This window comes from Rhinopithecus bieti, unplaced genomic scaffold (assembly GCF_001698545.2).
Source record: "Rhinopithecus bieti isolate Rb0 unplaced genomic scaffold, ASM169854v2 scaffold_9690, whole genome shotgun sequence".
Lineage (NCBI taxonomy): Eukaryota > Metazoa > Chordata > Mammalia > Primates > Cercopithecidae > Rhinopithecus > Rhinopithecus bieti.
This window is the reverse complement of record NW_016806622.1, coordinates 1,349,656-1,363,572: the sequence shown is the minus strand read 5'-3', so window position 1 is coordinate 1,363,572 and position 13,917 is coordinate 1,349,656. Positions and strand designations below refer to the sequence as shown.

Sequence of the window (13,917 nt, the reverse complement as noted above, 5' to 3'; positions counted from 1 at the left end):
TGTCTCCCATGCTACTGTTTAGGCATTCCCTTTTTTCTCTGAGTCCAGCTGTTCTCTATCCGTTCCTTTCTTTATATCTTCCATAATGCTGCCAGTATAGTTTCTGTTTCCTATACAAAGTCGTCCAAAAACTTACTATGGCAAATATAATTCTTTATAAGCTGGCACTTGCATTGCTCCAACTTTGTATCTATCTATCCCTTATTCTTACCTCTAGTTGAACTACTCACTATTCCCCAAACACCCCATGTACTTCTACACCTTCAAGCACAAGCTTTTTGCTATTTCCTTTATTCAGTTAGTTATAATGTTCTAGTTGGTCTTTATTCTTTATTCAAGAACCAGGTACAAAGATTATCTCCTCAATGTAGCTTTGCCTACTTTATCCTTCCTCCCTGCCAGATCTCAGATGAACTGCTCCTTGAACTGCATAACCAGAACTCTTTATAAACATGACTTATAGATACAACTTACAGTTATAGCACTTATTTTGTTGGGCTAGTCATGTATGCTAGCTGCACTATGCTGTAGCAATACCATGACTTTACTGTGGCATCTTTAAGAGTTGGACCTCTCTTTCATTTCACAAATATTATTGAAAAGAAGTGGCTACTTATAATGTTCCAGGAAGTGCATCAGGTGCTAGGGCTACAAATAAATAAGATCTCTGCTCTCATGGAGCTTACATTCTACATAGAGGAGGAGGCTGGTGAGAAGAGATAAAAAGACAAATAAGAAACATGTTGTGATAAGTGTAACAGAGATTATTTAAATATAGACCTGGAAAAGGGGCTAGTAGGTTTAGGTTCACGGGATTGGACAGCAGTGTAAGGCTTGTCATTAAGCTGAGATCTGAATGACCAGAGAAGAGGAAGCCGGTCCCAAAAAGATCAAGGGAAACAGTAGTCTAGACAAAAAGAAGAGCCAAAACATTTAAGTCACAAAGCAGAATGTGCTCAGTGTGTTCAAAAAAATAGAAAAGGCAGTGTGGAACAGTTGGTGAAGTGAAGAAAGGAAAAGACAGAATAAGAGAAGCAGACAGGGGCCAGATTACGCAGGACTTTTTAAGTAAGATAAAAAACTCTGAAATGTTTAAATTCAATGAGAAGCCATTGCAGGGCTTTATGCAAGGGAGTAATAGAACCCTGCATTAAGCCCAGCAATGGCTTCCACAATGGATCCACTACGACTACTGGGTGGAGGATGGAGTGGGAAGGGGCAAGAGCAGCTGCAGGCAGCCCCATCAGGCGGCTGGGGCAGGAATCTGGGTGAGAGAGAATACCAGCTTGGGTTAGGGAGGCGGCAGAGGAAACTGCTTGTAAGAGAAGCAGTGGAGGGATGTCTTGTTTATTTATTTTTTTGATCTCAGAGCCCAACACCATGCTCAGAACACAATAACGACTTAGTAAATAATGTGAGTGATTTGAAAGAAAGTCAAACCTTTAAGTTATTTCTCTCTGTGGAGATTTTTGAGACTAGGCAGGTAAATATGTATTACCAGTTCAGTCTGATTTTTCTTGCACAGTGTCCACTACAGATGACACAGATACATAATAAAAGGGCAAAGTGGTAATGAAGGCAGCATGAGTGAAGGTTAAAGATGAGAACAAGCATTCATATTCAAAGATACTCACAGGCCCAACCTATGAGGAAGGAGTTCACTGAAGCAGAAGGAAATAAAGTTAGATTGGTTAAGAGTGTCCAAATCTTGCCCCGGGAAGTGACATACAAAAGCAGTGGTTAGTATATTAGAAATCCTTATTATGACTTCAAGAAACAAAGACAAGAGTCATGGAGACAAGGTTCCAGAAGACTGACGTAATTCAAGAGAGATGAGAAAGTAAACGAGTGTAGCACCCACGAGAATGTTCAAAGGTAGGATCAATAAGAAATGGGACAAGTGGACAAAGAGAAAGGCAGAAAAAGATGAGTCAAAATTGACTTGGGTGTCCAGCTTAGGCAGCTAGGATAATGCTGCTTTTACTGGAAATAAGGAATATTCACTATGGTAGGAAGAAAATAGTTTTGTTTTAGACATATTAAAGTTTGAGATATTGATGGGACACAATTATAACCATCTTTAGGAAGACATGAATTAGAATTCAGAGACTACAGATAAAATATTTGGCAGTCATCAACATGGAAATGATGACAGAATGTTTGAGAGCAAGAACTTAAGTAAGAAAGGCCACAGGATACCTCCAAGTTTTTTTTTTTTTTAATTTTTTTAGGAGGGTAGAGAAAAAGAAGCCGGGGTAGAAAACAGAGGAGTACAGCTAAGAGAAACTGGATATTATCATCCCACCAAGGCCAGGAGATAATCAGAAAAGAGCCACCTCTAAAGAGCCAGAGATGACTCCTTAGAGGAGACTTCTTTCCAAGAAGATTCTTAGTGTAAGTGGGTAGGCTGGAGGGTTGGAACAGATGGAACACCGATGACAGAACATCAAGTAACATGAGGAAAATCATCAAGTAGATCACTGAATATGCCAAGAGTATTAAAGCTAAACTATTAAAAATTAAAATTATATGAAATATCACAGTCTTGGATGAGAAAACAAAAGAGGTTAGGATTTGGTTTTTTATTGTTAAATTAAAACAAGATTAAAGTCTACTAAAATAAGTTATATAATTTTATAGCAAAATAGCTAAGGTGAAATTAGGATTGAATATTAAGTAATTAATAATCTAACTTTATAAAATCTGAAAATAAATAAACATATCATAGATTGCTTTTTTCCCTGAAGTTTCCTACTCAAATAATCTTAAATCATATCCCACATCAAGCTAAAGAATTTAGGCCCTAAAGATGCAGAATAAAGCAATATGGTAAATGGTAGAAAAGGAGCAAGAAAGAGAGCAATAATTTAGTATGGCAAGAAGGAAGTGAAGGTTTACTTATGTGTTATATAAGAATGTTTGCATAATGCTTACATTTACTTATTCAACAAATCTATATTAGACATAAAATAGGTACAATGTGTTGGGGCTACAAGGATGAATGCAGTATCACTCCTCAATGGATTTACAGTCTAAAATACTATGTTTATAATACAAAATGTATTTTCTTATTGTACTTAAGTAAAACCTAAAATAATGTGATTACTTTTAACCATCCAACCTAGATTTTGTTGATCATGTTAAGTCTAAATTACATTGGCTGAGACTTTAAAAAAAGACCCTCAAATTCTAAGATGACTTAAATTGTTAAATGTGTATAGAAAAAAATTCTACTTCATTAATGGTTAGAAAAAACATCAATCCCTATAACCCTATAGCCCTGACATTTAAATTTTAGGAGATGGCAACCATGACAAAATAGGAAGAAAGATCCTCTGAATTTTTCCTACAACATTTTAGCTAAGAATTTGATGATACTGACAAGACTAAGCAGACAAGTTGTAGACTTCCTCCCACATTTACTTCAGTTAACAGTTCTTATTAAACCAAACATCCAGCAGCTAAATTAAATTTTGTTTTGACTCATACAGTGCATTATTATGGTTCATTAATACTCACCAAATGGGATACCTTAACAGATCCTTCACAATTAGAAGGTTCACCCTTCTCTCTACTTTCCAAAATCTAGATAGAAAAGCAAGCTGTAGAAAATTAGTGCATTCTTACTTGGAAGATCTAATAGATAGACAGAGAGAATTACCTACCATCCTAAAGATGGTATGAGAACGACTGCTTCTTTGATTCATTTTTGTTTCTCCATAATGCCTGTTCTCTGTAAAAATGAGTTATATTTCAGCTGCATATATATTAAAATCCACAGAAACACAATAATTTTAACTTAAAGAAGTGTGATTTGAAGCCTAAATGTGCTTGATTGAAAAGACAGTTTTACAAGTGTTTTAAAGAAATACAGCATAAAGTCTTACTTTCTCCCTTTGTAATCCACTTCAAAGCCATTTCTGATGTATATACAACTTCTTCTGTGAGATCAGCAACATACACATTCCTCTGAAACAAGTTTAATTACAGAAAGATTAGAGAAATAGAAGTCACAAGTTTGCTTTTCAAAACAAGGTGCAAACTATTATAGAATTCATTTGTGAAAGTTAAAAGTGGCAAATGGAATCATAATTCTGTAGAAATATAACAAGTAATTCTATGAATACCCACAATTTATTTCATATACCAAAGCACATCAAATTCCAACCTGATACTTCCATCTTGCTATTTTTACACTTAAACCAAAATATTAGAGCTGTCAGTATTTGAAAACTATTCATGTTGTTTAAAAGATGAATATAAATACTTCAAAAAAACCCTCACACACTATAGAAATAGGAGACACTTTAAAAACTATAGAAATTACAGGTAAACGTTCAAGAACAATAAACCCAATAAGTAAGTCAATTTTAAAGCTCCCTTAAGTCTGCTACTCACATTGACATCTTCTCGAATAATAAGAGGTTTCATTTTTTGAGTGCCACAGAGTAAATCTGTAATGGTTTCATTGTATATTTCCATGTAAGATACACGTAACAGAAATTCCCTATCAGGAAACTAGAAGAAAAAAATTATATAAAAACACCAGGAAGCATCCAATTGTGAAAACCTAATACTAAATGCTCATGTGCTTAAAGAGGTAAAATGTCTGTAAAACAAATTAAGAAAACCCTTGGTTCTAATGTTGACAAAATAATAAACACAAAAATATAAAAGCATCGCTACAGAAATAATGAAAAGTGAAGTAACATAAAGCTGGGAGAACACCAACTCTAGGCTCAAACTCTAGGCTCAAAATAAAATCCTATCAAAAGACGTTCTTATTTTTTTTTCATTTTTGATATAAACATTTAATAAAATAGGGATGGGTGAATTTTTCTCTAATAAGATGGAGCACATCTGTCTCAGCAAAAAAGTCAATATGATGTTTAATGAGAAGACACCAGAAGTATCCCCACTGAAGTTTCCCCACTGAAATCAGGAGCAAGACAAGAATATCTGTTATCACACTATAAGATGTTCTTATTTTAATAAAAATGCTAATTTTAAACCACCTCTTAACTAACTAGGTTGTCTATTCTGGCTTTCTGCTTCCCTTCTTTTTTTTTTTTTAACCTATAGCTACTTTCTACTGTTCCTTTATAGTCACTGATAGTTAAATGGTTAGGTGGAGCTAACTATGATAAAATTTTCTTGTTCCTTAATGCCTACTTTTTGTTCAGAGTATTATTGTTGCACAATTCAAGGGAAAGAATAAAAGAAATTTAAGTTTTATAAAGTAAGTTGTGGCGATGAAAGTGAATCTATGCTATGTCTTTCTTCTTTCACCATGGAAAATCAAACAATAACTGTAAATCTACTTCCTTTCATCTTTACAAGAGAAATACACTAAGACTCGTACCCAGTTTTAACTAGTTTTACCAGTACGTACTAGAAATCCAGTTAAGTTACTTACCTTCTTAATTTTTTGGAAAATGTCATGAATTGCCCTGGGTGTAACTCCCAAATGATCTTCTGAGCCCATCATGGTATATGTTTTTCCTGAAGCGGTCTGTCCATAGGCAAATATAGTACCTGCAAAAAACAAAACACACATATGCAAAGATTAAAAACAAACCTATAATGGGTAAAACTATGCATGCTTGTTGCACAGACGCCCAAGACTAAAATGTTTCTGCAACATTGAGTGAATACAAACCATTGTAGCCTTGTATGGCAGAATCGATGATTGGTGCTGCTATTTCTTCATACACATTTTTGGTAGTTTCATTACCATGAAAGACACGATCTAAACAACAACAGCAACAACAACAACAACACAGAAGTTAAACCAAATGAATCAACTATGTTTTCATTCCAAATTAGTAATTATTCCTAAAAGTAAAACTGTCAGAATGTAGGATGATCAAGTATTTAAGACACAGTATTTTCTTCAACTTTTTGGTTCTCTGAAAATACCCTTCCCTAAGGTAAAATGAGTTCATTTACACACTCAAAAAATACACTACAAGTCAACTTTTCTATGTTCTTTCCAGAGTCAGTAAGGCATAGTGTTTGCACATGGGGGTCTGGAATCTACCTAGATGAAAATTAGGTAACTGTGATTATAACTGTTTTAAATACCAGTTGGTTACCTTACTTAAACACATGATGGATAAACAATTTTGTTTCCAGTGAAGCAGTTTGTAGAAGGCTTAGTCTAATCTTTAGTGACAACTCTAATATTACTGATTAGCCTTTTGTACTTTTAATAGCAAAAGGATAACACGGTAACTTTTTACGCTATTATAAGCTTACCAAAATTGAAGGATTTACTTCCATCAACTTGATAAATGGCATTATTGTCAGTTTTCCAGTAAACTTGGGCAGTTTCTCCAAGTGATTCTTCTCTAAAAGAATAAAAACACTGCATTTAATCAGTCATAAAAGTCATGTCTTAGGAGGGATAATTTAAAAGATTTCACCTTCTAAAGGATATTTTGAAAGATAATAATATGAGAGAATGAAAGAAAGTCCATCTTTGAGGATTCAAGTCTTAAATGGAGCTTTAGTGACCTCTTGCCCCTCAAGTGTTTTCTTGTGAAGGCTTTCATTCTCACCCTCTCCCCAGTACTGGTAAATGAAGGGATGGTTCAAAATGCAACACTGATTGTGTCTGTCTTGCTTAAAATTCTTAAAACTTTTTGGAAACTTATGAAATCCTCAGCATGGCACGAATCCTAGATCATGTCTTTTCTCTCTTCCATTTTCCTCTGAATTCCTAGATACATCCTAAGCTCTACCTGAAGGTCTTCCCCAAATGACAGATGTAACCTCTCTGTGCCTGGAGTACTCTGACTTTCCTTTCCATTAAGTAACATAGCCATTATTTCACTCTTGAAAAGTGTCAAGACTTTCCTGACACCAGTTCATTCCACAGAAGTTGTCTTCTCTCTGATGGGCTAATGATTCCTCTAGCAAACATTCTCCACCTGCCCATCATAACACTTGTCACAAAGTATCGTAATGGTTTCTTTATGCAGCGGTTTAAGGCATTAGATAACAAGATCCTCAAAAATAGGAGTTTCCTGATCTTGGTATTTACATTTATTAAACCCCGTGTTCAATAAAAATTTCACACTCACACAAAGTGTTAGCATTTTGGGTCGAGGGCCAGAAGCCAGCGAAGCAAACTGACTTCATTTATTCCTCTTCCTGCTTTTTCTCCATAGTATTTATTACGTACATATCACCACTTAACATCTACATTTTCAACTTTACTTTCTGTCTCGCCCCATTAGAATGGAAGAACCACTGGGCAATGACAGGAGTGTCTGTGTAGTACAAAGGTACTAAAAAAATTGATAAATATTTGTAGAATGAATGAAGTCTTGAGTGACGACTGACCTCATTGTGACAAGACAGACTAGCTCTTGTCTTCAGGGGGTCTGAAGACAGCAGTTACGTGTAAAATGACTAACTGTGATGAGGGCTAGGAAGGCACGGTCCCATACGACTTCTCTAGGGCGGGGAATGGGGCAGGGAGGAGCAGACGCGGCAAGGCAGAGCAGCACAGAGGGGAAGGCCTGTAATGTCAGCGAGACTGAGTTAAATTTAAGTGAATCTCGCAGCTGGAAAGTATCTTCTAGATCTCCGATCCTCCCCCGTCACTTTACAGACCCTGAAACGGTGGCCAGCGGCCGAGTTACTAGACAGCAGAGCCGGGAAGCAGCGGCTCCTGGAAACGCCGCAGGCCTCGCCCCTCTGGCTCAGGGCGGCGCCGCAGGCCCAGCGGGCACCGGGCCGTGGTGTGGGTCCCCTACCTGCTGTTCAGCGGCCGCACTCGCACGCAGACGGCCACGGCTCCTTCCTCCGCCATCGTCTTAGGCTGAACAGGTCCCAGGAAAATGGCCAGGACCCTCCGCGGCCGATGCTTCAGGGCGCACGGGCAGCCCCGCCTTTAAATTTAAAATTTCCCAAACGCTGCATCTGATTGAGCCGTGGCCTCGTGACGTCATGGGCCATTCCACCTGCGGCGCAGCGCGGGGTACGCAAGGCGGGCGGCGGGACTACACCTAAACACGAGAGGGGATTTAAAGGGCCTGGCGGAGAGTCGCAGAAGAGGGTCGAAGGGAGGGGCGCCTGGGAGTTGGCGGAGAGCGGTGGTCCTGGAATACCAGAATACTGTAATTTGCCAAAAGCCAGCGAACATCATCCTCCACCCCATCCTTAAAGAGTTTGGAACCCGTAGACGAAACCAGGTAGAGATACATGTATTTTTCACTACCCAAACAGAATTGCTGTCCTTTAAAGAAACTACACCAACAGTTTAAAATAAACTTCAAACAGCAAGAGTTGAAACTCACTGTGCAGTCCAGAAACGTGACAAGCCTGTTGTGCGCCTTAGAAAATCTGAGTTTAGGCTTTTTTCCTGTTTCTTTCTCTCTTTCTGTAACTCGTTTCCATTAGCTGTGGCTTCCTAAGAGGTTGAATTAGGGAAAATAATTACTGAGGACTGAAAAACGGATTGAGTAATGGATTGATACTTTTTTTTGGAGGCTGAGTCTCGCTCTGTCACGGCAGGCTGGAGTGCAGTGGTGCCATCTCGGATCACTGCAACCTCCACCTCCTCTCTTTCAAGCGATTCTCCTGCCTCAGCCTCCGGAGTAGCTGGGATTACTGGCACTTGCCACCACGCCCAGCTAATTTGTATTTTTAGTAGAGAGGGGGCTTTGCCATGTTGGCCAAGCTGGTCTCAAACTCCTGACCTCAGGTGATCCACCCGCCTCAGTGTCCCAAAATGCTGGGATTATAGGCATGAGCCACCCCTCCTGGCCTGGGTTGTTAACTGTTATTAACTGAGAGGGAAATCAGTTCTCAATACAGTAATTTTTTCCCCAAAAATAGTGCTTGTCTTCCTTTTGTCTCTCTCTCTCTCTTTTTTTAATAGACATGAGTTCTTGCTCTGTCACCTAGGCTAGAGTGCAGTGGCCTGTACACAGCTCACTGAAGGCTCAACTCCTGGCCTCAGCTCAAGAGGGGTTCCCGCCTCAACCTGAGTAGCTTGGATTACAGGCACATCACCAGCCCAGATAATTTTTAATTTTTTTGTAGAGACAGGGTGGGGTGGGGATTAGGGTAGGGAGTGGGGGTCTCACAGTGTTGCCCAGGCATTTCTTGAACTTCTAGATTCAAGCGATCCTCCTGCCTCGGCCTCCCAAAGTGCTGGGATTACAAGCATGAGCCACTGTGCCTGGCCTAGCTCTTTATGTGTACTTTAGAAACTTATCCAAGATGTTTCATTTATTAAGAGAAATTCAAGGTGCACAGTTATGTACACAGAATATGTCTGGATATACATGCATAATTTCTGGAAAGATAGACAGAATATGCCTAATTTCCTTGCAGAGTGAGGACTGAGTTAGATGGTAGACTGAGTTAGATGAAACTAGTTTCTTTCAATTTAAAGAAACTAGTTAATAGATAAGAAGAGTAAAGAAAACTGAGTCGATTCATTCAATATTTGTTTAAATATTGGTTATTTAAATATTGGTTAACCAGCTGTGAGGTAGTATAAACAACTCTTTTTTATTGCTAGACTGTAAAGATACTTGGCTATATCTAGTAAGAAAATACAGAGTTAAGGAAGGTATATTTTAACTGTAGTTTTTGTTTTTAATGGTGGGCAAATATGCCACATAGCTGAAGGCAAGGAACCTATGAAGAAGGAGAAGGGAGATGTGATTAATCAAAATTTCTAATGAGACAAGAGGAGATTGGTTCACGAGTAAAGAGAAGGCATCAGCCTTTCATAGTTGTGCTTATGACAGTTGCTATGACTGTCTTTTTGTTGTCATCATCACAGCAGGTGACATTTATTGAATATTTACTATATGCCAGGCTTTCTATTATATGCTCTATATCCAATTTCTCATCTGACTTTCCAAATTGTTCATCAAGAAATATTCATTGAACAACTATTATGTTCCAGATACAGTTCTAGGGTCAGGAAGCACAACAGTGAATAGAATAGACAAAGCACTTGTTGTAGAGTTGTTATTCTCTTAGGGGAGATGGATAATACTGAAAAATTTCAATCTCTGTCTCTCTCTCTCTTTCTACACACACACACACACACACACACACACACACACACACACACACACTGTAATGATTAGTAGGATCAGGAGACAGAGAGAGAGTGATAAGGTGGGATAAGAGTGCTAGTTTCTTATGAAACACATTCTTGTGGGAAGCAGCAGACAATACATAACAAATATATAGTAAAATAACATGTTGGAAGGAAGGTTTACTTTAGATGAGATGTTCAAGAAAGACCTGAGGAGGTGACCTTTGAAGTGAAACCTATGTGATAAGAATGAGCCAGACTTGGGAGGACAAGAGAAAGGGCGTACCAGACAGAGGAACAAGTAAGTCAAAGAAGCCAAGGCTTGATCGAGTTTGTCATCTGCCTGAGACACAAAGGGGAGGGCCCTGTGACTGAAGCATTTATGGTAACGGAGAGAGGTAGGCAGGTCCAGGTCCAGGTCCTGTGGGGCCTCGTGGACTGTGATAAAATGTTTGGATCTTATTCTCAAGGGTGAGGGGAAGCCTATGGAGTGTTTTAAGCAAGGGAGTAAAAAGGGATTCATTAATTCCTTCAAACAAGACATTCTTCATTTCACTATGAAAATAGAAACTTCCAGAAAAGACTTTGCCCTAGCTCCTGTCAGCCTGGCTACTCACTATGTGCATTTGTGATTGCATACTCACCTTCCAGACTGTAACTTGATAAACACCTGTGTGTTTTCCACTCTGGAAACTCTCCATGTGTGCACTAGATCCAGTTCTCTCCTTCTCACTCTCTGTCCTGCATTATCATTTTCTCCTGCTCTAGTAAACCAGTCTTAACAGTAAACATATGCCTTAATTTCTCCCATATTGAGTGTCTAATATATGTGGCAAACTTAAAATGTCTAATACCAAATTCATGTTCTTCCCCTCAAAATCTGCTTAATCAGCAGTTTTCTGCTTCTCAGTTGATGCAAGTCCATCCTTCCGGTTATCCAGGTGCAAACTCTGGAGCCATGCTGCTCAGCTTCTCACCTGAAAATTCTGTCAGGGCCACCTTGAGAATATTTCAGAATATGACAGTTTGTCACAACTTACACTTCAGCTACCTGGTCCAAAATACCATCATCTAGCATTGAGCTCATCTCAGTGTTTCTACCCTTGCCAATCCCCACTGCCAGTCTGTTCTCAACACAGCAATTTGAGTGATTCTTTGAAAATGTGTCAGATCATGATACTCCTCTCTCAAGACCCCCAGTGCCACACCTTCATCCCCACCCTCTGATTTCTCTCAGAACAAAACCCAATGTCTTTCAGTTGTCTCCAAGCCTCACATGATCTTGCCCTTTATTTGCCCTCTGGCCTTACCTCCTACCACTGTCCCTCCCCTTTGCTCTCCCTACTCCAGCCACACCGGCCATGGGCAGTTTCCTGAATCCCAGACAAACCCCCTCTTAAGACCTTTGCACTGGCTGCTCTGTCTGGATGGAAGCCTCTCACTCCAGATATCCATGTTTCCCTCCTTCCCATTGATTCCAGCGTCTCCTCAAATGTCACCCTCTCATAGCTCTCTCTGTATAAAATAGCAACTCCATTGTATGTTACTTCTATTTCTTAAATCTTCTTCTTAGTTATAAGATTACTTGTAACTTTTAGACATAATATGTGTATGAGTATTAATTTATGTATATATGTCTCCTCTCACTAGAGTGACATAATTTTTGTTTACTCCTTATCCCCTGTGCATACAAAGGTGCTTGACATAGAGTAAACATTCAATTAAAAAATACTTATTACTTAAGTATTACTTACATGCTTACTGGCATAATTTCTGGGAAGATACACACAATACACCTAGCTTTCTTTGGAGGGAAAGGACTGAGTTGGAAAATAGATTCATCTTTCATTTTATAATATTATTTCATAGCTATTAACATTTTAACCACATGAATATTAGTTTCTCTCAAGTTAAATAAATTAGTTGAGATAAATCAGTGAATAAAATAGAGTCTACTCATTCAGAATTTGTTTTGGTTATCTAGCTATGAGCTCATAGGGATTACCCTTTTTCATGACTAAAAATTGTGAAGAGGCGGGGCTGCTTCCAATAAGCTAATCCAGAGTATCGTGATATATACATACCATGGAATACTACTCAGCCATAGAAGGGAATTAAATAATGGGATTCACAGCAACCTGGATGGAATTGGAGACCGTTATTCTAAGTGAAGTAACTCAGGAATGGAAAACCAAACGTCATATATTCTTGTAAGTGGGAGCTAAGCTATGAGGACTCAAAGGCATAAGAATGATACAGTGAACTTTGGGGACTTGGGGGAAAGGGTGGGAGGGCGTGAGAGATGAAAGTACACATTACACATTGGGTACAGTGTGCACTGCTTGGGTGATGGGTGCACCAGAATCTCAGAAATCACCACTAAAGAACTTATTCATGAAATAAATAAATTAAAAATTAATAAATAAAATAAAAGAATAACAGCCAACATGCATGGAATTGGAGGCCATTGTCCCAAGTGAAATGACTCACAAACAGGAAGTAAAAAACTGCATGTTGTCACTTATAAGTGAGAGCTAATCAATGGGTACACATGGACATTGTATTAGTCTGTTCTCATGGTGCTTATAAAGAAATACCTGAGACTGGGTAACTTATGAAGAGGTTTTAATTGATTTACAGTTCTGCATGGCTAGGGAGGCTTCAGGAAACACAATCATGGTGGAAGGCAAAGCAGAAGCAGGCACCTTCTTCACAAGGAGGCAGGAGAGTGAGTGGGAGCAGTGGAAATGCCAGACGCTTATAAAACCATCAGATCTCTTGAGAACTCACTCAGTAATAGAGAACAGCATGAGAGAAACCATCCCCATGATCCAATCACTTCCCACCAGGTCCTTCCCATGAGACATGGGGCTTATGGGGATTAAAATTCAAGATGAGATGTGGTGGGGACACAGTCAAACCATATCAGACATATAGAGTGAAAAAGACACTGGCAACTCCAAAAGGTGGGAGAGTGCTAGGGGACTGAGGGATGGAATACTACCAGTTTGGTACGGTGTTCACTATTTGGGTTATGGGAACACTAAAAACCCAAATTTCATCACTACGCAATATATCCATGTAACACAACTGCATGACATGCACAGATGTAGCCCCTAAATCTAGAAAATTTTCAAAAGAGGAAAAGAAATAAACATGTTCTAATAAAAAAGAGATGGACCAAGTAAATCCAACTAAAATATTTTAAAATATAAAATAAAATAGATTGAGTGGTCAGGGAAAGCATACAGATTAAATAACCTATCTAAAGTGATAGAACTTCTGGACAGAGAGGCTTAACATTTGAATGCCTACCATTTCTCTCATAGGCAATCAAAATTTTTTGTTAACTTTTTTTTTTTACCTAAAAGACTAATACCTGCATATGATCAAAAGATTCAAATGAACAGAAGATTCACAGTGAAAAACAAATCTTTCTACATTGACTCCTAAGGTGTCATTTCACCTCCCTAGAGGCAACTGTGCCATTTCCTAAAGTATTCTCCTCAAAATAATTTACAGATATGCACACATATAGATCTTTTTCTGTATTGCCTGTCTTTTACATAAAAAGGTACCTGTCATACATGCTGTAGTGAACTGTGCTTAAATGTGATCTTTATGTAAGTATTTTCATTCAGTTTAAGAAGAAAAGTGAATTTCTGAGGCATATTAATTGCACACACTTTTATCTTGATGTTTCAATTACTCTTTTTTCCCCAACTGTGTTATTTATGCTGAAGCTGCAGAGGGCACTGTGATATTTCCCAAAGCATGGCATCGCCTTGAATGGTGTTTTGAAGAATGCGAATATGGTGCAAACTGCAGGATCTGGAGAAGCTACTGAT

At 38.5% G+C, this 13,917-nt stretch overlaps 1 protein-coding gene across 1 annotated transcript in view; it reads right to left on the bottom strand.

Annotated features, from left to right (window-relative positions):
* Positions 1 to 8,195, bottom strand: part of CENPE (centromere protein E) — a 91,520-nt gene extending 83,325 nt beyond the window's left edge. The window contains 8 exon segments of the mRNA XM_017877094.1: positions 3,520 to 3,585; positions 3,666 to 3,733; positions 3,888 to 3,969; positions 4,399 to 4,518; positions 5,417 to 5,535; positions 5,660 to 5,749; positions 6,259 to 6,350; positions 7,764 to 8,195. Of these exon segments, the coding sequence (XP_017732583.1) occupies positions 3,520 to 3,585; positions 3,666 to 3,733; positions 3,888 to 3,969; positions 4,399 to 4,518; positions 5,417 to 5,535; positions 5,660 to 5,749; positions 6,259 to 6,350; positions 7,764 to 7,819 (693 nt within the window). The 5' untranslated portion in view covers positions 7,820 to 8,195.
* Between the last annotated feature and the right edge of the window lie 5,722 nt (positions 8,196 to 13,917).